The sequence below is a fragment of the Phyllostomus discolor genome, chromosome 2 (assembly GCF_004126475.2).
Source record: "Phyllostomus discolor isolate MPI-MPIP mPhyDis1 chromosome 2, mPhyDis1.pri.v3, whole genome shotgun sequence".
NCBI lineage: Eukaryota > Metazoa > Chordata > Mammalia > Chiroptera > Phyllostomidae > Phyllostomus > Phyllostomus discolor.
Window position 1 is genome coordinate 52570583 of NC_040904.2, and position 19748 is coordinate 52590330.

Sequence of the window (19748 nt, forward strand, 5' to 3'; positions counted from 1 at the left end):
GTTCGAAGCCCCTTTCCTGGGCGTAGCGATGGGGCACAGCAACAGCAGAGAGGATCAGCTTTCCCTTTACAACTGGAGCTCCGCCAACAACTGCAACAGCCCCTGAAACCTGGAGACTTGAAATAGTCCTGGGGCCACTGGGACACTGGGAGGGAGTCACTTTCATTCAGATGGTGTCTTCCGACAGGCTCTGACTCTCTGAGCCTGGGGCTAAGCACGGATACAAGTCAAGAGGTATGGGGTGGTCCTACCCGCATCGGCCTGTGTGCGTGTGCGCGCACACGTGTGTGCATGGGCACATTGAACGAATACTGAGTGAACCTGAGTGCCTTTCTGGTGGCATACAGGAAACTCCAGCCCTGGAGTCCAGAGGCCTGGCTGTGTGCAAGCCCACCCACCAGCCACTTCCTACCTTGATCACACTTTCTTCATGCATAACATGAGTCGAACCTGTTCTTAAGGCCTTTTCCACTCACAGTGGCTATAGATACTTTTGTCATTTCACTTTTGGTCCCCGTTTACTTTCCAAAGACCTTATCCCAGCCCAGAATCTATTCTCTGTGAGGAGCTGTCTGTGCAGATCAGCCCTGCACACATGTGAGAAGAGTAGAATTACCAGGGGTGAGATACCACAGACAAGACATCCATAGGACAACACGTGTTCTGTGTATACCATTTATTGTTGATTCTGTACACCAAATTTGTTATAAGCAGCATCCAGCAAAGACAGAGCCCCAGCAAAGATGGACCCCCAACCTTGCCCACCAGGGTTCATACTCTATAAAACCCTAGGGACCTAGAAATCTCTAAATACATCAATCACCAAGCTCCTGGGATTATTTGCAATGATTCTCTAAGGAAGGCAAACATGATCTACTTTTGAAGGCAGCATGAAGGTACGGGGTTGGTGAGAACGATCCATCCTTAGGGGAAGGAGAGAACTCAGACTGGGAGGACTTTGGCCTGGAGAACACCTGCCCACCCTCTCTGACATGGCTTCCTCCCCAAGACCACCACCACCTCCCCAACAACCCAGAGTCAGTTCTGGGTCCGTGGGCTGAACTCTCTGAGAGGTTTGCAGCAGAAGGCTGGGATACACCCACTGTCTGTTAACCAACTCTAGTCATCTAGTTATCTTGAGCTGTCTGCTCTCTGAAAGCTTCCTGAGTTTAGAAATAGATGCCTGCAACTGCTCTACGTGGCATCTGGAAGGCTGTGAAAACTGTTGTTGTCCACGAAGAGTTCTGAGAACTATGCTGTGCCTTTAAATTCTAGAGAAGGAGACCATGTACACACAGCCCAACAATTTCCAAGAGAGGGGCCAGTTTTTCCTTAATGGATGGATGAGTTTAATTTTTCCCTGTATTTACAAAGTTTTTGGTCCACACAGTGCCAAGTGAGGTTTCAGTGGTTAAGACTCTGGGAGACAACAGGAGAGCGACTCCTGTTTTCTTTGGTTTAATGATGAAAGCCCAGGACAGGCCATGAGGTCTTGTGCGAAGTTTAAAGAGAAGGCAAACCCGTGACATATTGAATAATGTTGCAGGAGGTCGGCAGTTTTAGACCCTACCACGAGGGGATAAGCTGGACTCATGCACAGGGGTGCTGCGAGGGTTAGAAAAGAAAATGCCTGTTAAGTGCTTTAAAGGGTAACTATGCACAGTAAGCATTTTTTAAAAACACTGGTTCCAGCTGGCTTTTATTCTCTTTCCTCCCACATTGAGCCTCCACTACACATGCAGGCTACTAGTACTGGCAAGCCGACTGACCTAGAAGCCAGTGAGGAGAGAGGGAAAGCAAAGTAGACTCTGTGCCCTACCTCAACATTGGGTGGCAGAGGGTAGGGGTGGTGGCCAAGTGACTCACTCCAGCTCTGAGATGTGAGCAAATGCATTGCCCTGTTGGAAAGAAAACTACGCAGCTTTTCTGGCAGCTCCCTGACCAGACAACATGGTTCAGAGAAGCCAAAAGACCTGTCAAGGAAGAGGAGGCTGGATGGCTCCATCCAACCCACTCTAATGGCAGAAAGGAGCAGGCAAGCTCAGAAGGCCCAGTAAAGGGGCTACTACCCCCACCTGCTCCTGGGTGTGGTCATCTGAGCACAGCTGCCCCCAGGCCAGCTTGGGCTCGGGGACACAGGTTGATATTGTGGGCCAGAGGGGAAGGCACTCCAATGACATAGCCAATGCTGGAGGTACCCAGGGGTTCTGGGTGCAGACTGGCAGGATGCACTGGATGAAGAGGACCCTTTCCCACCGCTCTGCCGCCGCTGGCCCACTTGTGCTGTTGAACAATGAGATGCTAGCACCAACTCATAAGGAGTACCTTGAGGAAGGCAGTGCCAAACCATGCTTCCTGTCTGAAGCAGAGAAGGCTGAACTTCCTTCTCTGGCCTCAGGATCAATAAGGCAGACTACCATCTGTGGAATGATGCTCATGCCCCAAGCTCTGAGCTCACTTCCTTTCAGGCACCAGCAAGCCTTGGTACATGTCTACCAGTTGCTACAAATATTTTGAAAACGTTTTGGAGCCCTAGATTTGCACTGTGATGTCTTTTGCCTCTGACAAGCCCTCCTTCCCAGATTCTCTGGAACAGAGAGTAAAATGCTACCAACAGCACTAGTTCTGGTGCACATCTCTTCCTGCCCTCTTTTGGGGATCTGTCAGCATCATTCTGCTAAGGCCCAAGGAGGTTTGTCTTATGGGGAGGAGGAAACCAGTAAGAGCCAGTCAGGATTAATGGCAGATTCCCAAATCTTTATAGTGTTGGTTATAGTTCTTTCCTGGGAAGACATGGACACCTGAAATTCTCCATTTAGAACTCTTACTTCTAAATCGGTAGACCAGTTGTCCACAGAAAGATATTCATTTCTGTGAACATAATTTACTAGTGTGAATATGTATGTAGGGGGAACGGCAGCAAGGGCTGCTATTGCTGTGGTTGTAACTCAAGGGGAAAATAACCACCAGAAGTTTCTGGTGATAAGAAACAACTCTTATCACCAGACCCAGGCAAGAGTTTCTCCAGAGAGCCCCCAGGCCCAGTGTGACCTATTTGTAAATCCTGACATTTCCTGATATATATATATAAGAATTCTGAAGTTCAGTTTCTAGCTGACTATAATGTTGATGGAGAATTTCCCACTACATGAGAGGGATTGCTGAGTTCCATTACACTTGGCTGTTCAATGAAAGGACCTCATGTCTGAACTATTTCACTTCCCCCAAATGGGGGGTGAAAATTAAAAACAGATATAGGCATGTCATGCCCATAAAAGGTTGAGGCAGAAGGGCCTCCAGTGAACAGCAGACAGCTTGTTGGCAGGGAAGAGTGTGTGGTTGTGTGAGCCTCCACAGTTGAGATACTTCTGACCTGGCCAATCTGAGCACCTCAGGGTCTGGGCATTTAATAAAACCTTCTGTCCTGGCCCGAGTGTACCACATCTTCTCCTCTGCCCCTGGTAGCTAGATCTTTACAAGGGCTGACTGGGAGGAGGGGCAGTGGAGGGCCCACCCTGGCCCACAGGGAGCCAGTTCCCAGGGAAGCACATACCATCTCCATAAGCCCCAGTCTGTTCCAGTGAAAGCCCAGGATAAGGGATACTGGTGATGTCCTGTTTCTTGGTCTGGATGCTGATTACAGGGTGTGTACAGTTTGTGAAAATCCATCAAACTGTATACTTTCATGCTCCCACTTTTCTGTATTCATGTTACCCTTCAATAAACAGTTAAAAGAGAAAAATCCTAGGGGTAGATACCAGGACCTGCAGGTACCAGGCTGCTTTCTCCACCCAGTACCAATAAGCTGATTTTAGCATTTTTAGCGGTCATAAATTCTACATGATTTTATTCCTTAAAGGACTAAAAATTTAAAAGCAAAGTTGGCAGCTTGGAAACATCATTCCCTAAAAGGCTGAACTGGTTGCACTCGTGCCTTTCCTCCTTTTCCAGATAAAAAGCACAAGAGATGCTGATGGTGGCTCTGTCTCCAGAAACTGAGCAGCAGCATCCTCCCCTCTCTCTTTCATAGCATCCTGAGAGCCAGGGTGCTTGGCAGTTCTTAAGAAACCAGCTAAATGGTTTAAAGCCTTCTTTCAGGAGCAGACAATCAAAGCAGAACTTCATTTGAAGTGACAGAGTAGAGCCATGCCACAAACAAGCGGAGCAAAAGAAGGGAAATCAACTTCTTACAGAGTGGTTGGGAGAGAGGCTGTCCCAGTGGAGAACTATTTCCACAAAGTGAGCAGGCATGTAATGAGTGAGCCTACAGAGGCCAGCAGGGGTGCGGGCACAGGAAAGGTTGTTCTCGGAGGAAAGCTGGTGAGGCTTTAGAGGAAGGGATTTCTTTCAGGAAGCCCAGGGATGGCAAACGGAAACCTTGCAGGGTTGGATCTCTCTGGTGGTAAGAAGGTTCTGCAAAAGCAGGTCAGGAAAAGATGGGGGTGCCTTCCTCTCAGGGACCAGAGAGAGGGAGCAGGGGATGGCTCTGTGGACCCAGGGGCAAGGAACAAAGGATGAAATTCCCAGATCCTCCAGCGGTTCCACCATTCCCTAGCCCTGCCTCCAGCCTGCCTCTTTAACACTCATTGGGTGCCTTCATCTGCATCAGGACCGCATGGCTCCTCTCCTTACAGCAGCAACAGCAGATGCAGGCAGCCAGGGAGCAGGCCAGGGCAATGATGCCAATGACAATGGCAGCAATGGCCAGCCCACTCTGGGCCCTGGTCATGCCCACATTGCGGTCTTCGGTGCCCTCAATGATGGTGGTCAGATCAGTGACGTCCTCCACGGTGCTGATGAACTGAGTGGTGGAAGAGGTGGAGGTGGATTCAGTATAGCTAGGTGTATTTGGGTACTGTGGTGTTTCTGGGTAACTGGGCACCTCGGAGATCACCGGAACCTGGACACTGGGGACAACAGTGTTGATGTTGACAATGATGAGGGACTGGCCTCGGACACTGGCTGGGCTGAAACACACTGGGAGGGTGTCTGTCCCCAACCTGGATTTGCTGACCAAGAGCCAATTGCGGAGTGGAAGGATGTCTGAGTCACACCTCCAGGGGTTGTCATAGAGGCGAAGCTCACATAGGTTCCCCAGGTGATCGAAGATGCCCACTGGAAGGTTCTGTAGCTGGTTGTTCTGCAGCTGGATGGTCATGAGGCCATTGACATTAGCAAAGATATTCCCTGGAAGCTGTCTGAGGCGGTTGTTCTGCAGGGAGATGTTCTGCAGGTTGGTCAGCATGCGGAAGACATTCCCATCCAGCTCCTGCAGCCCATTGGTGTGGAGGGACAGCTCCCGCAGCTCCGTCAGCCCATTAAAAGCACCGGGGGAGATGTGGCTGATCTGGTTGCGACTGAGGATCAGGACCTGCAACTGGCGGAGGTTACTGAAGATGTTGTCAGGTAGAGAAGTGAGGTGGTTGTCATAGAGCCAAAGCTCTCGAAGGTTGTGCATGGGCCCAAAGATCCCTGGAGACAGCTCCTTCAGGGAATTCCCAAAGAGTGTGAGACGGTTGAGCTGGGGCAGCTGCATGAAGATACCAGGGGGCAGCAGGGAGATGTGGTTGTTGGACAGATAGAGATTCTGGAGGTTACGGTTGTTGTGGAAGAGGCCAGGGGAGAGCACACCAATCTGGTTCTGCTGCAGGGCCAGTTCCTGAAGGTTGCCCAGCCCATCAAAAGTGCCTACGGGGATGTCTGAGAGCCTGTTCTCACACAGCCGGAGGACCTGGAGGTTGCCCAGACGCTGGAAGACCCTGGGTGAGAGTTGGGTGAGGCTATTCTTGCATAGATTGAGCTTGTTAAGGACCACCAGGTGGTCAAAGGCACCATCAGGGATTTGTTCCAAGTAGTTGCCATGCAACTGCAGCTCCTTGAGGTTGCTGAAATGGGTGAAGTGTGCTGGCTGGATCTGCACCAGCTGGTTGCTGGACAGAAGGAGTGACTCAAGGCTGTCCAGGCCCTGGAAGAGGTCGATAGGCAGAACCTGAAGCTTGTTGTTGGCAAGGCTGAGGTAACGCAGTGAGCCTAGGTTGCGGAAGGCACCAGGCATGATTTGGGACAGCTCATTCTTCTCGATCCTCAGGGCGATGAGGGCCGAGATGTTGAGGAATGGGGACTCGTTGAGTTCGGTGATGTGTGTGTTGAGGATCTGCAGGCTCATGGCATTCCAGGGCAGAGGGGTAGGCACTACCACAATGCGCGACCCCGTGCACTCCACCTGGGAGGCCCTGGAGCAGGTACACTCGCTAGGGCAGCCATAATAGGCCAGCCCGGCACCCCAGACTTGGCAGCTCACCAACAAAAGGAGATAGTGTTTCAGTGGCATGGCCTGTGCAAGGGGAGAGAGCACATGAGTCAGAGTCATATCACCAACACTGCAGTAGGTTTTAAGCAAATGCCAATCTTTGTTATTAAAAACTAGCTTGCCTTTGAACCCCATCATCACATACCCAACTTATGTTCCCAATGGTCTGGTCAGCAAGTCTCTTTGCCTTCCCCCACGCCTCCCTACTTCCATCCCCCTCACTAGGAGTGCTCTTCATCCTCATCCAAATCTTTCTCATACTCCCAAGTCTAGCTCAAGCGCAGTCACCTCCAGGAAGCCTTCCCAGTTTCCATGAGTCAACATTAGCTACCCTCCATGCAGGTGGTCTTCCCAACCTCCACTGTGCCCCACACCACAGCTGGCTCTGAATGACATTTGTTCCCCTCTGCCTCCTTCATTAGTCAATAAGCATTTCAAGGGCAAGGACGTTCAGGTTCCTTAAGGCAGGAATAGTATCTCATCCACCACTGTATCCCTCACAGAACCTAAACTTGCTATTTGAACATAGTTCCTCAGGAGAGATGGGGAGGAAATAAGGACAAATAAATAGGGTGTGAATCTGGGGAAAGGTATTAAGGCCATAAACATGGTGGCCTGCCAGGAGGAGACACGGCAGCCAGCAAAAGTGAGACCACTCTGCTGATCTGGTGGAAAAGACCACAGGAAGCTGGGCTTTTCCTCTCCCTGGGTCCCCCAACCCCCTATCCCACTCCATCCCACCCCATCCCACCCCACGACCACTGCCAACAACCTGTCTCTTTTGCTAATGTGTTTCACACATGCTTCATCTATTTGTTTCTTTCAAACAGCCTTTCCAATAAAAGGATATTACCTGCACCACCTCCTGTCTTGCTGGAAGGGGCTACTGTAACAGCCTATGCCTGGGGTCTCCCTTCTGGGGGCTAGTCCACAAAGATACATCGAATGGCCTTGAGTAAGTCCCAAAAACTTAGGAGGCACTTTGAGCTAAAAGGTGGTAGGTCCAGATGCTCCTGTAGGCGTGGTGGTGACCTGGGAATGGGGCCAAATTCACGAAGGTTTGGTGTTTCAGGTTAGGGATGATGATAACTTTATATACATACAAAATGTATAGGACATGGAGACACAGCACATGAAGACTGGTCCCTATACTGAATAGCTAAGGTCCACTATCCAGCTGTTTGACCTTGAATGAAGTGTGAGGCCTCCTGGCTCACCTTCATCATCTGTTAAGTAGGGAGGGTAATCTCTGCCCCCTCTTGAGGTTGCTGTGAGGAGCAAATGGCAGACCGAATGTTAGGTTGTCTGTGCAAATGTGTGCAGCCGTTCCCGGCTCATGCACAACATGAACTTCATAGACAGGCAGGCCTCAAAGTGCTTCTGGCCTTGGCATTCTTAGTCAAGGAACTAAGGATTTCTGTGTATATATAGAGCATCTGTACTTTCTATCTGAGGTTCAAAGGGGTCTCTAACTCGCAGAGGGTTAAGAACTGCTGATCATACATGCCCATCAGTTTATGGGGAATGTGGGAAGCCGGGAGACTGAGGCTCAGAGCGTAAAGCCCGGAGTTCCAAGTTCCTGGGTGAGTGCTTTGACTGTTAAGGCAGTGCCTCTCCTTTTTAATGAGTGAAAACCCTGAGTCAGAGGAAGGAGTTTCAGATGAAAGCACATGAAGCATGAACTGGCTGGGTGGAGAAGGTATTTCTCTGGTTTCAATTTGTTCCCCTGAACTCATGGAGTCCTGAGTCTGGCCCATAACTCAGAATAATCCAGGCTCTTCAATCCGGCTTAGGCTCAATGTACCCCTTCCCTGCCTCCCAACAAGCTTACTCTGAAGACAAAATGCACCCACACCTTGATTTTTTTTACTTGTTCATAGCCCATCCACCCCAGTGGATGTACGTTGCATTAAGGGCTCAATTAATTATGTAGAACAGTGGAGAAAAGAAAGAAAGAATAATAACTTGGCCAATGAAGTCCAGTGCAAAGATATGGGGCTAGAGTAAGCCATGGACACATCTAAAAGAGAAGAATTTATGTAGACAAATGTCAGTCCAGTCTTGAGAACAGAACATAAACAGCCTACACAGGGGCCAGAAAGGGGGAATCAACATCCACCCCAGGAGAAAGACTTACTGATGGTAACAAAAATTGGAGACTGCCCACAAAAGCTAATGTGATCTTAGACTGCATTAATAGGAGTACTAAGTGTAGAAAAAAGAAGGGTGTGATCTTACTCTACACTGCCCTGGTCAGGCCGCATCTGTGGTGCTGTGCTCGGTTCCACCCTGAGCTTCAAGAAGGGCAATGACAAACTGGTCTCTTGAAGGCCTTCGATGGTAAGGCGACCCGGAAACCAGGCACCCCTTGGTGTGACGTACAAAAGGTGAAGCTCCAATTGCTGCTGGTGGCGAGCTCGGCAGCAGCAATTGGAGCGTACACTCCTATACCCAGCATGCTTCAAAATGGTCACAGCCCACGTCAGAGACTTGGGCACTAAATTAAATGCTCACAACCTGGCAAGGCCGGGGCAGTCTCTGTCATTTCCCCACCTGTACATGAGGGTGTGGATGAGGTCCCCTCTGAGGATCCCTCTCAGACCTTCTCTGAGTCTGCACTGCGCACATAGGGAGAGGGCGTCAGCCAGCCCCAGGAAGGCCCAGCGCCCAGGCAGGGAGGAGGGGAAAGATAATTCCCTATGGAACAGAGCCACTGTTGTTGAAAATAGACTGTACTCATCTTGACAAATATTGCAAGAATTTGCAGATTTTCCTTTTTATGAATCCTCATGCATACAGAGCCTGCCCTAGCAGCCGTTTCCTGTTTCCCGAGCTTATTAGTGCCACCGGTGGTACTGACTGCTCCAAATGACTCCGAAGAGCCCCCCAACCCCAGCTGCAGAGCCCCGGGGGGGTCGGGGAGGGGCTGCAAAAAAAACGGAGCTGGACAGCCAACGAGGTCCTGGGATTTGCAGCAAGCCCTGCAGGCGAAGGCAGCAGCCCAGGCCCTGGGCAGCCCAGCACACAGCAGCCTAATAGCCCACGCCACCCAGCACCGCTTGGCAGCCATGACAAATGCCACTTAAAGACCCACAAAGCTGCCCTAATTACACCCTCCTCTCCCAGGCGGCAGAATGCATCCTCAGTCGCTGCAGCGACTCGTCCAACCCCTGTGCCGGGAGGGGCACAGCCTGGCGTCTGTCGCTGGCTGGGGAATTCAGAGAGCTGAGCAGAGAGCTCACCTGGGCACTCTGACGCGGACCCTCCCTGGGAGTAGAAGCGCTGGGAGCAGGCGCTCTGGCTGTGGGTCTCTTCAGCAAGAACAGCCTGTGATTCATGAACAAAAACCTAATTAGCCTTGAAGCCCTGTACTTTGTTGCTTGGTAGGTTGGGACTTTGGGGCTTTAATACCATCATCGGCATTCCCTAAACACGAGGTTCCCTGGGAGGAGATGGCTTCTTCTACCAGTGCCATGGAGCCGAGCTTCTGGAAAGAGCCGGGAGATGAATGGGTTACTCTGGTCTTGATATTAAGCTTAAGGGTGAGTTTAGGCAAATTCTCCAGGCTTCAATTTCCCCTCCTTAGAAACTTCCAAGGGCCCTTGGCAGCTCTGGTATCTTCTAAATGGAGACAGAAGGGAGATTTGACCCGAAGCTCCAACCATCCTCTTCATCCTTCCTTCGTTATAGGCCACAGCAAACTGCCAGCAGTGCTGTCTGGCCCAGCCCCACCTTCATGCCAATGCTTGAGGAGCTTGTACCCATCTTCCAGGCCCCCTTTGTTCCAGGCAGGATGACCCCACTTGTAGAGTGGTGCACCTTCAAAGCGCCAATGGCCATTTCATGGTACCCAAGAGCTGGGAGAGGCCTTAGAGAGCCTCTGGTCCTGGCCCCTCCCAATTCACCTGGGGAAACTGAGGCCCAGAGAGGGGAACTCCCTCCCTGGCCTATGCCCTCTCCCCACCCAGGTCTCCCTAAGCATGGCCTCTTCTGCAGTGAGAATTTGCCCTGTCCAGCTGGCCAAGATGACAGGTTTGGAATTGGTGAGGGATGTCTCCTCCCGTCACCCTGCCAGCCAGTGTCCGCCTTGATCAGCCCTCTCATAGGTGCTAAGGCCTAAGGGTCCAAAGGCACGGTCTGGCCAGGAGGCTCAGTGCATCCAGACCTCCCCATGTCACTAAAAAGGGGTAACTGCCCCGCCCCCACATCAGTACATAAAAATCACCTGGAAGTGCCTGGGAAGCTTGCTCGCTTCATAGAACTGATCTCACAGTGTTGTAGCTGTGAGGATGAGATGAGTAATACACGTAAACCCCTCAGATTCATTCTTGGCACAAAATGAGTGCCAAGGACTCATTAATGTTACTTACTCAATAAATGTTACTTACAATTACTGTTCATTCTGCCGTGGAGTAAAATCAAGGTCTCTGGAAGCTCCACCCACAGAGATCCCGATCCCCAGGTCTGAAGGGCCCAAGATCCCCAAGACTTTGCACATTTAACAAATTCCCCAAATGACTGAAATGAAGGTGTCCACAGTCCACACTCAGAAGCATCACTCAAGGCCTAGACCAGCTGGGACCCCATTGTCATGATCTGCATCATTTAGTGCCAAGAACTGAGAGACTGACCCGGGATTAGAAAGGCCAAGGGTCAGGCCGCAGGCCTGGCCAGCTCCCTGTATCACTACTTCTTCCAGTGATCCAGCTCCCTGTATCACTACTTCTTCCTCTCTGCAGCCCCATCAGGAATACAGGCTTTGTGCTAAGTTAAACCCAGCAGTAGAAGCTGCTGTCAGAAGCAAAGTTTAGAGCCCAGAGGTGAAACGGCCTTTTGAGACCACCCAGTCAAACCACATGGTCATTTTATATAAGGGGAAACTTTGGGACCAGAAGAGAGGTGGGGGCTTGCCCAAGACCACTCCATTAGCTAAGGACTCCCAAGATCAGAGCTCTACCTGAACCTCTGCACCTTGTCACAAACCTTCAGGACCTTGTCAACCATGTGCCTGGCATTTCCTATAAGGGAACTAAAGGTGGCTTTGCTCCCTTCGTTCTAGAATGACCTCAGGCTCAAATACAATCCACCCCCCAGCTGCCCAGCATTATGAGAAAAGGTCAAGTTGCAGTTGCTCTCCCAACTCCCAAGCTATACAGTTGGAGGGGTGTTCTGCCTTGGAGCTGCTCTGATGTGTGTATTTGCTCAGTTTCACCTGCGTGGCCCGGAAGTGGAGGGAAGGAACAGAGAGGGTCACCACAGGAGTTGATCTCCATGCACAGCACCACTGAGGGTGGTACCCAGTTTTGGAATGCTCCGCCCCAAACACAAAGCACCCCAGATCCCCAAGGGACGACTGGCCACACCCTCATCCCCAACCTGAATCAATTGTTGACTCCATCTGTTAGGACTTTTCAAAACCAAAATATTGTTCACTTGTTTAAAAAAGAAAATGAGTAAGAAAAAGCAAGTCTTTTCCAGCCCCAGGGTTAGAGAGAGAGAGCTTCCTGCAGAGGCCCAAGTAGGGCTGTAATTAGCTTGGCAAAAGCAGCAAGAGGCACTGACGAACTTGCCAGCCGAGCAGGGAGAAGCTCCCACTCGGGGCTTTCATTACAGAAGTCATGGGTGACAGCCCCTTCTCAGGGTAACACCTGGGGGCCCGAATTGGATAGAAATGGGTCAGCCCCTCATCGAAGCACCTTGGAAATGGTTTCCAAATCCTGTGTCCCAGAAGCCAAGGGAGGCAGTGACACCAGAAGCTGCAGCCCGTCTTTCGTGGTCAGGCTTTAGGGAAGCAAATTGCCGTGTGTAATCACAGCCTCTCAGTGTTTGCTGGCAGGATCGACTTGGGACCACGTCTCTCCCATCTCTTCCTATTTCTCTACATCTGGATCTACTCCTGCCTGTGCCGCACCCTCACCCCTGTCCCCATTTACTGAGCAAGCCCAGGTAATGCCCCTGGACCTGCGGAGAACCTTCGATGGGTGCCCTGACTTTCTGCCAGGTCTGCTCAGAACCCTTCGCCCTGGCCCAGCCTCTCTCACATGCTAGTCTCATCACTGCAGAGCCCGCCCAGCTGACTCAGGACCACAGGCAAATGGGCCTGTCTGGCCCTGAATGCATCCCAGATGTTCAGCTGCTGCAGAGTAAAAGAAAGACAGCCATTTAGAGAGTTTCTAAATTCAGAGCCAGTGGCACCAACACATCCTCTGAAAGCCTCCTGAGACAGGGTGATATAATCCCAGATAACCCCGCAGGAGAAGCAGGAGTGTAACAGGCAGGCATCCAGCACCTGCAGCCCGGCTGATGTGCCACCCAACAGAGTCGCAGCCTGCCCTAAGGTGACATACGTGGCCCTGGAGGTAGACTGTCTCTCTCACACTTTGGTACAGGTGAGTTCTGGAAAGTTCTGGTTTTCCAGAACTTTCAAGCTTTCCACTGTTGGTTCTTTGGCTTCACTCCTGCCTCTACATTTGAGCAGAGATGCTGGTAAAGGTACAACAGTCACAATTTTTAAAAAAAAAAATTCTCACCCAAGAGGGGAAGGGGGGAAGAGAGGGAGGGGAAACATCAATGTGACAGAGAAACATTGATGGATCACCTCTCATTCGAGCTTAGACTGGGGACCAAACCCACAACCCAAGTATGGGCCCTGACGGGGAATACAGCCCACAACCTTCCAGTGTGTGGGACCACACTCCAGCCAGCTGAGCTGCACTGACAAGGTCACGACAGTCACAATTTCATGCGTGCAGCACCTGCATCAAACCCATCTCCAACCCTGACTCTCCCTGCTGGAAGCCGGCAGTCTCAGCCACACCCCCGGCACTAGCTGGCAAGCGGGGAGCTGCCAGAGTTGGGTCACTTAAGCCCCACACAGACTCAGAACCAGGTCAATTCTGAGTCCACAGTTGAATTCCAGACTGGAAAACCAGGCACCAGCCCATCTGCTCTTGTAGCAAGTGTAAGTACGAAAAGAGGACAGATCCTGGCCTGGGAAAACCCCATGAAGCACTGTCTCAGTGATCCTGTACAGACCCAAATGCAGGGCAGGCCACGGATGGCCACCCCAGTAAGTGCCAGGGAGGAGGACATGGATTCAAGTAACCTGAATCTTAAGAAAAGAAACTTTCCTCAGTGGAGTTTGTATCAGAAAAGAGGTAACTCATTGGGTAACTCGTATGATAACTTGGTCAACTTTCAATGTGTCTTGCCGGTCTTTAAAACGTCTTCTTAGCACCCCAAGTTGACATCATGGGACAGTTAGGGCAAGTGAAAGCTGGTCACAGATGTGCAGGAGGGGCTGGTGGCCCCAGATGCACCGGGCAGTGGGAAGGCAGGCTAGACGCCCTCCATGCAGGCTCTATTTGCCGGCGTTGAGAGCATCCCCAGGCACCACTCCAGCCCTGCCCCTTCTGGAGTCGCTCCCAAGAGGAGCGGGATCAGCAGAAAATGGGGGTGGGGTACGACAGCCAGGTCTTTCCAGGCGGGCAAAGGGGAGCAGGGAGAGACAGGGCTGGCCCGCCTACTTACCAGCAGCGCGGCGCCCGCCTGCCCACCGTCGACCAGGGGGAGCTGGAGAGCAGGAGGAGGAAGGGAGGCTCAAGGCTGCAGCATGAGTGCTGCTCGCCCTTCAGCTCCCGGTATTTAAACGGTCCCCAGCGTGAGTCACCGCAGGGGGCAGTGTCGGCAGAGGCGGGGAGGGGCGACCGACAGCGCCACAGCAGCGCCCCTGCAGCGCCCCGACCGACCGTCAAGGACAGCCCGAACCACCAAAGGAGCCACACCTGTGTGCCCAAGTGCAAGGGATTTTCTTCTTCTGCCACATTTTTAAAAAAGTTTTTTAATTGTATTTTTTCTGCTACCATTTATCCCCTTTGCACCTCCCTCCACACCTCCACTCAGCAATCACCCCACCGTTTTCCAAGTCCAGGAGTCCTTTTTTTCTTTTTGCTCAGTTCCCTGCACCCACTAGCCCTCCACCCCACCCACAGAGCTGTCAGCCTGCTCTCTGTCTATGCACATTTTTTTTAAGAACACGTTTTCATCTTTTCTCTTTTTCTCCAATGTTTCTTTTGGACTCACTGCACTGGCCACTGTGGCTGCAGAAAAGAACTGTGTGGTTCTAGAAAAGGCATTCATTCTTTTCTTTTTCTCTTAAACTGTATTCGAGAGTGGTGCCTAGTTTACAGAACACGTGCAAGAATAATACAAGGAACACTTTTATTTGCTTAACCCAATTCATCTATTGTTAATCTTTTGGAAAAATCATTTAATTCCAAAGAAAAAAGTTAGACCTTCAGTTTCCCTCCTAAACAACGTTTAACAACGTTTCAACTCCCTTCTGATGTCACCCAATATACCCTCACTGTCCCCTCATACACACAGCAGACAAGGGGCATATTTGAGATGAGGGGCTCCCTGTGCCCTTCTCTTCTGTATGGGAGCCCACGTCCCGTCATCCGTGCACGGGACAAGAACCCACTTCTGTTCGTGATATCACCCGGAGGGCTGGGGAAGAGGAGAACGAAGCCATAGTGCGAGGGACAGGAGGCTGCCATACCCTGCCTCTCCTCAAAGAAGGTGCCTCAGCTAGGTCTGAGCTGCATTTGACTAAGCTGCCTGCCCTCCTCGGCTCGATTTACCCTCTCAGCCAAGTGGGGAGAGTGACTTTTACACACAGTGCCTCATGGAATGCCAAGAACCTTAATTAATGTTTGTACCATGCTTTGAGACCTGTGATGAAAGGAAAACATAAAAGTGCATAGTGTTATTACTAAAATAGTCATTTGGGTGGCTTGTCACGGTCCAGCCCTACTGCTTGAATCATGCCACATGGCCTCACCATGGCACCATGATTCAGAGCCAGAAACAAAAAGTGCCCTGTCCATGAGCCCAAGTGACACGTGCCCAGGAGGGGCAGGTACTGCTTGGAGTAGGTCTCCACACAGCTCCCAGCCTGAGCTCTTCAACTCACTCTCCCTCCAAGTAATATCCCGCGTGGAGAACTACTTCCCTCTTACTACCTTGGTACCTCCACATCCCAAAACTGGGATCTTGAACTGCATTTTTTAAAAGATTTTGTTTATTTTTATTTTTAGGCAGAGGGGAAGAGAGGTAAAAAGGGAGAGAAACATCAATGTGTGGTTGCCTTTTGTGCGCCCCCTACTGGGGACCTGGCCCACAACCCAGGCATGTGCCCTGACTAGGAATCAAACTGGCAACCCTTTGGTTAGCAGGCTGGAGCTCAATCCACTGAGCCACACCAGCCAGAGCTTGAACTGCATTTTTATAGAACCTACAAAAGTAAGAATGTCCCCTCATTACCTTCTTTCCTTTCTTTAGAATCCTAACATTCAGCCATTCTGCGCCAGGCCCTGTGCTGGGAGCTGTGTGCCATGTAGGAATGAATCGGATGCATTTCTTGCCTGTAAAGAGCTAACAGTCACTGGGGAGGAAGAATCGACATTGATGAAGCAGCTACCGTGAACCAGAGAGCCCACATTTTTACATTATTTTATCTATACCAAGTTTCTCGACCTTGCCACTATTGACATTTGGGGCCAGAGAAGCATTGGTTGTGAGTAGCTGTCCTGTGTACTATAAGGTGCTTAGAGCATCCCTGGTCTCTACCCAGCAGATACCAGTAGCATCCCTCCCAAGTCGTGACAATCAAAAATGTCTCTGCTCATTGCCAAACGGCCCCTGGAGAATCAACACACACACCGGGTCAAGACCACTGGTCTACCAAATAATTCTGTGACTGGGAGTGATAACCCTTATTTTACAGATAGGAAAACTGAGGCCCAGGGCAGTTAACTAACTTCCCCAAGGTCACTTGCTAAGTGATAAAACCAGGATTCAACCTTCGCCTGTACATTGACTGTATGCTGTTTCCACCACCCTTTCTGGGCTGTGTGCTCCAATGCACATAACTATTCTAAATGGAAGAGAGGCTGTGCAGATTACGGATTATGAGATGACACAGGGAATGGGGTTACTGGTAGAACCTCCCTCAGGTTGAAAAATGTGGGTGCGTTTGAAGGGATGGGGCTTGAGTTTCATGTAGAAGGTGGCCTTAAAAGATGAGTGGGCCCCAGAAATATGGGGGAGTGAGTTAAGGGAAACCATCGAATCACAGCAAGAAGGAGAGACAGAGGGCTCTGGACCAAAGCCCGAGTTGGGCTGGAGCCCAGACATGTGGCAGGCTTCACTGGGGAGCTCTGGGATACCCCCCTCAGGCATGCGATGTCTCTCTGTAGGCAGTAGGGAGCCAAGAAAGTTTTAGAGGAGAGGAGAGGCCCGGCCAGAGCCAGACTGCAGGAAGTAGTATGGCAGGGTTTCCAGGTTTCATGGAGGACCCTGAGTATCCACAGGGCATACAGTTTTCAGAGCTCTCTTATCACCCTCTTCGGTCCTCGATAGGACATGAATTTCAATACCGTAGCCAGGCCATGCCGGAAGGACCCTGTTCCCTGACCGAGGGCAGCTCCAGGGTTTCTGCTACAGGACCTCTGAGCGTCAGCCCGCTGAGACCCCTCTTTCCTGAGGAAGGACATTCTCCCCCACAGATAACACAAAATGGCCCCCGTCACCCCCAGAAGTGCACTCTGTTATTGGTGAAAGCAAAAGCCTGATTCATCACCTGCAGCCCTGGAAACCTCAAGACTCACTTTCCAGCCCCCCTGGGAGAACCAGAAGAGACAGGGCTGCCTCAGGGCTTCAGGGAGCTCCGATCCCTCCCACCCACACACGTTGCTCTGGTCTAGTGACTAAGCATGGAATCCAGGGAAGTGGAGGTCCTGTGAACCAGCCTCCCCGGCAGGAGGAAACCCTGTCACAGCACCCTGGGGAGAGGGAGCTGTGTCCCTGTTCAGCCACTTTAAGGCTGGGCCGGGCCCTCTCACAGGATGAGGTACCCTGGTGGACTGGAGAATAAGGAAGATGGAGAACACCTAGGGCTGGTAAACATGCGGGCGTTCTTTATTGATGGGAATATAAATTGTTACAGCAGTAGGTACCCAAATTCAAAATGTGTAAACCCATTCTCCAGGGTCAGTGTCAACAGGCAGACGAGGTCATGTGTGTTGATGCAAAGCTGTACATTCAAGAATGCCCAGTACGGCATTTCTGTAATAACAGATCACTGCAAATAATGCAAATGTCCACCCATTAGACAATGCTTCCATGCTTTGTGAAAATCCATGCCTGAGTAACTAACTTAAAAAGACAGGATACATCTTTATTTGCTGAGAAAGAAAGTGCATCCGCTGCACTAAGCAGATTAGTATATAGGGTGGGGCAAAAGTAGGTTTACAGTTGTAAGTGAAATGCAGTTTATTCTTATATTATTATTTAGTAACTTTTGTATCATTTTCCATATGAATCACTGTAAACTTACTTTTGCCCCACTCTGTATATATAATGTGATTTGTACTTACTGGTTTGGGGGGGTGGAAACCATAAATGCAAAGCTCCTCAGTTATATTTTAATGTATGAGAAACAGTGAAGAAAACAATCTCACCCTTTATCAATCACAGTAACACAAAAATCCAGAAGATGGTACACAACATCAGTTTTCCCACTGAGTGGCCCTGCGGTGCCCATGGAGTCGGCTGCAGATGGGCACCCAGGCTCTGTCTGCCAGAATCCTGCCTTCTCTCCTTCCCCAGGTCACCGGCTCTGCCCTCTCCTGCTGCTCCCCTCGAGGTGGGTGGCCCAGCAGGCTCAGACACAGGGAAGGCCATGGGGCCCCCAGGCTCCCCACGGGCAGCTGCGGCTCCATCTCACTCCCACTGCCCTGGCTGTTCTCTGAAGGAGGAATCGTAGGCAGCTCCTCGGAGCAGTGCATCTCGAAGACCAACAGGCGTCCCCATGACCGTGGGGACAGCCCCTCACAGCAGAACTGCAGGAGCGCACCGCCAAGGTCTCTGCCAAAGACCGTCTCCCATGCGGATGAGGAGGGTCGAAAAAGAGGTGTGTGGGTAGGAGGAAATGTCATCCAGCTACACCTCTATGGATGTGTGTGAATGTGATTATAAACACACATATAACACATGTATTTGTGTGTTTATACACACATGCATGACAGATACGTATATACATATGTGTGTGCATGCACATTACACACATAAATCTTTCCCTATATCTATAGAGCAATATTTAGAAAGGAACCTGGAAGGATACACTCAAAACTGCCATAGCAGTGAGAGGAGAGACCAGTGATGAGTGTGGATTTCTTATAGCTATGTGTTGTTTTATGTCCCATTTAAATAAAAACATTTTTTAATAATTCTGTGTTGTTTGTGTCCCATTTAAATAAAAATCAGATGCATTCCTGAATTGCATCTAACTGAAGTGGAACCACCACTTTGGAAGACGAAAAGCAGAGATCACACGGTGCCGAGGCTGGGCTCCGGCGGCCGGGGGTACAGCGCTGGGTCCGTGCTGATCGGACACCATCAGAGCTGCAGGAGCATGGACAGGGGGGCACAGAGAGATGGAAGGATCTGGGGTTTGATTCACGATGCTTGGCGAGGAGACAAGCTGCCGTGCGAGGATGTGGCGATACCGCTGAGTGAGCTTCCTGAACCGGAGCCGGACAGCAGTGGCTCCACAGAATCCGCTAAAGAACCAGGGGCGGAGCCGGCCGACTCAGCCTTACAGAATCTGCACCAGAACATCCCTTCATAGGAAACGGACACCCGGCTCCCTCCTCATGGAAGGATTTAAAAAAAAATACGTAGGTACAAAAGGTTTTCTTTTTTTCACTCTCCTAATTCAAATCTTTTAGTGATAAATCGACACTCCAAAATGGGTACCCACCCAGTTCGTGACGACAAAGTGCAATATGCAGATACTCACCAGAATGAGAAGCGGGTTTCTCAGCAGTGCAGAATATTTGGCTCTTTGAACCTAAGGCTCTTCCTTCTCTACCTTGTGTTTAAACATGTTTGGTTAAACATTTGCCTTTAACTCTAATTTTGCTTTACTGTCACAGTTCAACACTTCCCAACTGCTTATATGTGTTCTGTGGCAGGCAACTGAAGATACGAGACGGAAGGCTCAGAAAGGGGAAGCCGACACGAGGAGACTTGCTACCCTCCCCTGCACCCCCTCAGAGAAGCAGTCTGAGTGGATGTGTAGGAAGCCTGGAAACGTAGTAGGTATTTAGAAGCTCGTTCACTGACTACTGGGACTCCTGAGATGTTTCCAAACTTGGATATATTTATAAATTAAAGAGTGTCTGACAGTCCCTCTGCTCTCCCTACCTCTTCGTTTGAGGCTTCTAGAAAGGGTCCTTGGCTAGAGAGGCTAGTAGTTGTATCCAGGAAAGGGATTTATCTTCTCAAAGCCCTTTGAGACACAACTGAAACTCCATGGAGTCAGTATTTAGTTAGACATTTATGTGAGAACTCGTATTTTGGAAAGCATATGTGT

The 19748-nt window shown here is 50.5% G+C and overlaps 2 protein-coding genes across 2 annotated transcripts; one reads left to right on the forward strand and one right to left on the reverse strand.

Moving 5' to 3' along the window:
- Positions 1-665: 665 nt before the first annotated feature.
- LRRC15 (leucine rich repeat containing 15) lies at positions 666-13909 on the reverse strand. Its single transcript, XM_036017856.1, has 3 exons — positions 13841-13909; positions 9553-9637; positions 666-6334 (listed from the first exon to the last, which is right to left on the reverse strand). Exon 3 carries the CDS (start codon positions 6329-6331, stop codon positions 4577-4579), a length of 1755 nt encoding a protein of 584 aa, XP_035873749.1. The 5' UTR covers positions 6332-6334; positions 9553-9637; positions 13841-13909; the 3' UTR covers positions 666-4576.
- Positions 13910-18704: 4795 nt separating this feature from the next.
- Positions 18705-19001, forward strand: LOC114515301 (anaphase-promoting complex subunit 13-like). Its single transcript, XM_036015784.1, has one exon. It carries the CDS (start codon positions 18786-18788, stop codon positions 18999-19001), a length of 216 nt encoding a protein of 71 aa, XP_035871677.1. The 5' UTR covers positions 18705-18785.
- Positions 19002-19748: the final 747 nt, after the last annotated feature.

Excerpts from the sequence above, each read along its gene's own strand:
- LRRC15 (XM_036017856.1), bottom strand. The coding sequence starts at position 6,331 with ATGCCACTGAAACACTATCTCCTTTTGTTGGTGAGCTGCCAAGTCTGG.
- LOC114515301 (XM_036015784.1), top strand. The coding sequence starts at position 18,786 with ATGGACAGGGGGGCACAGAGAGATGGAAGGATCTGGGGTTTGATTCAC.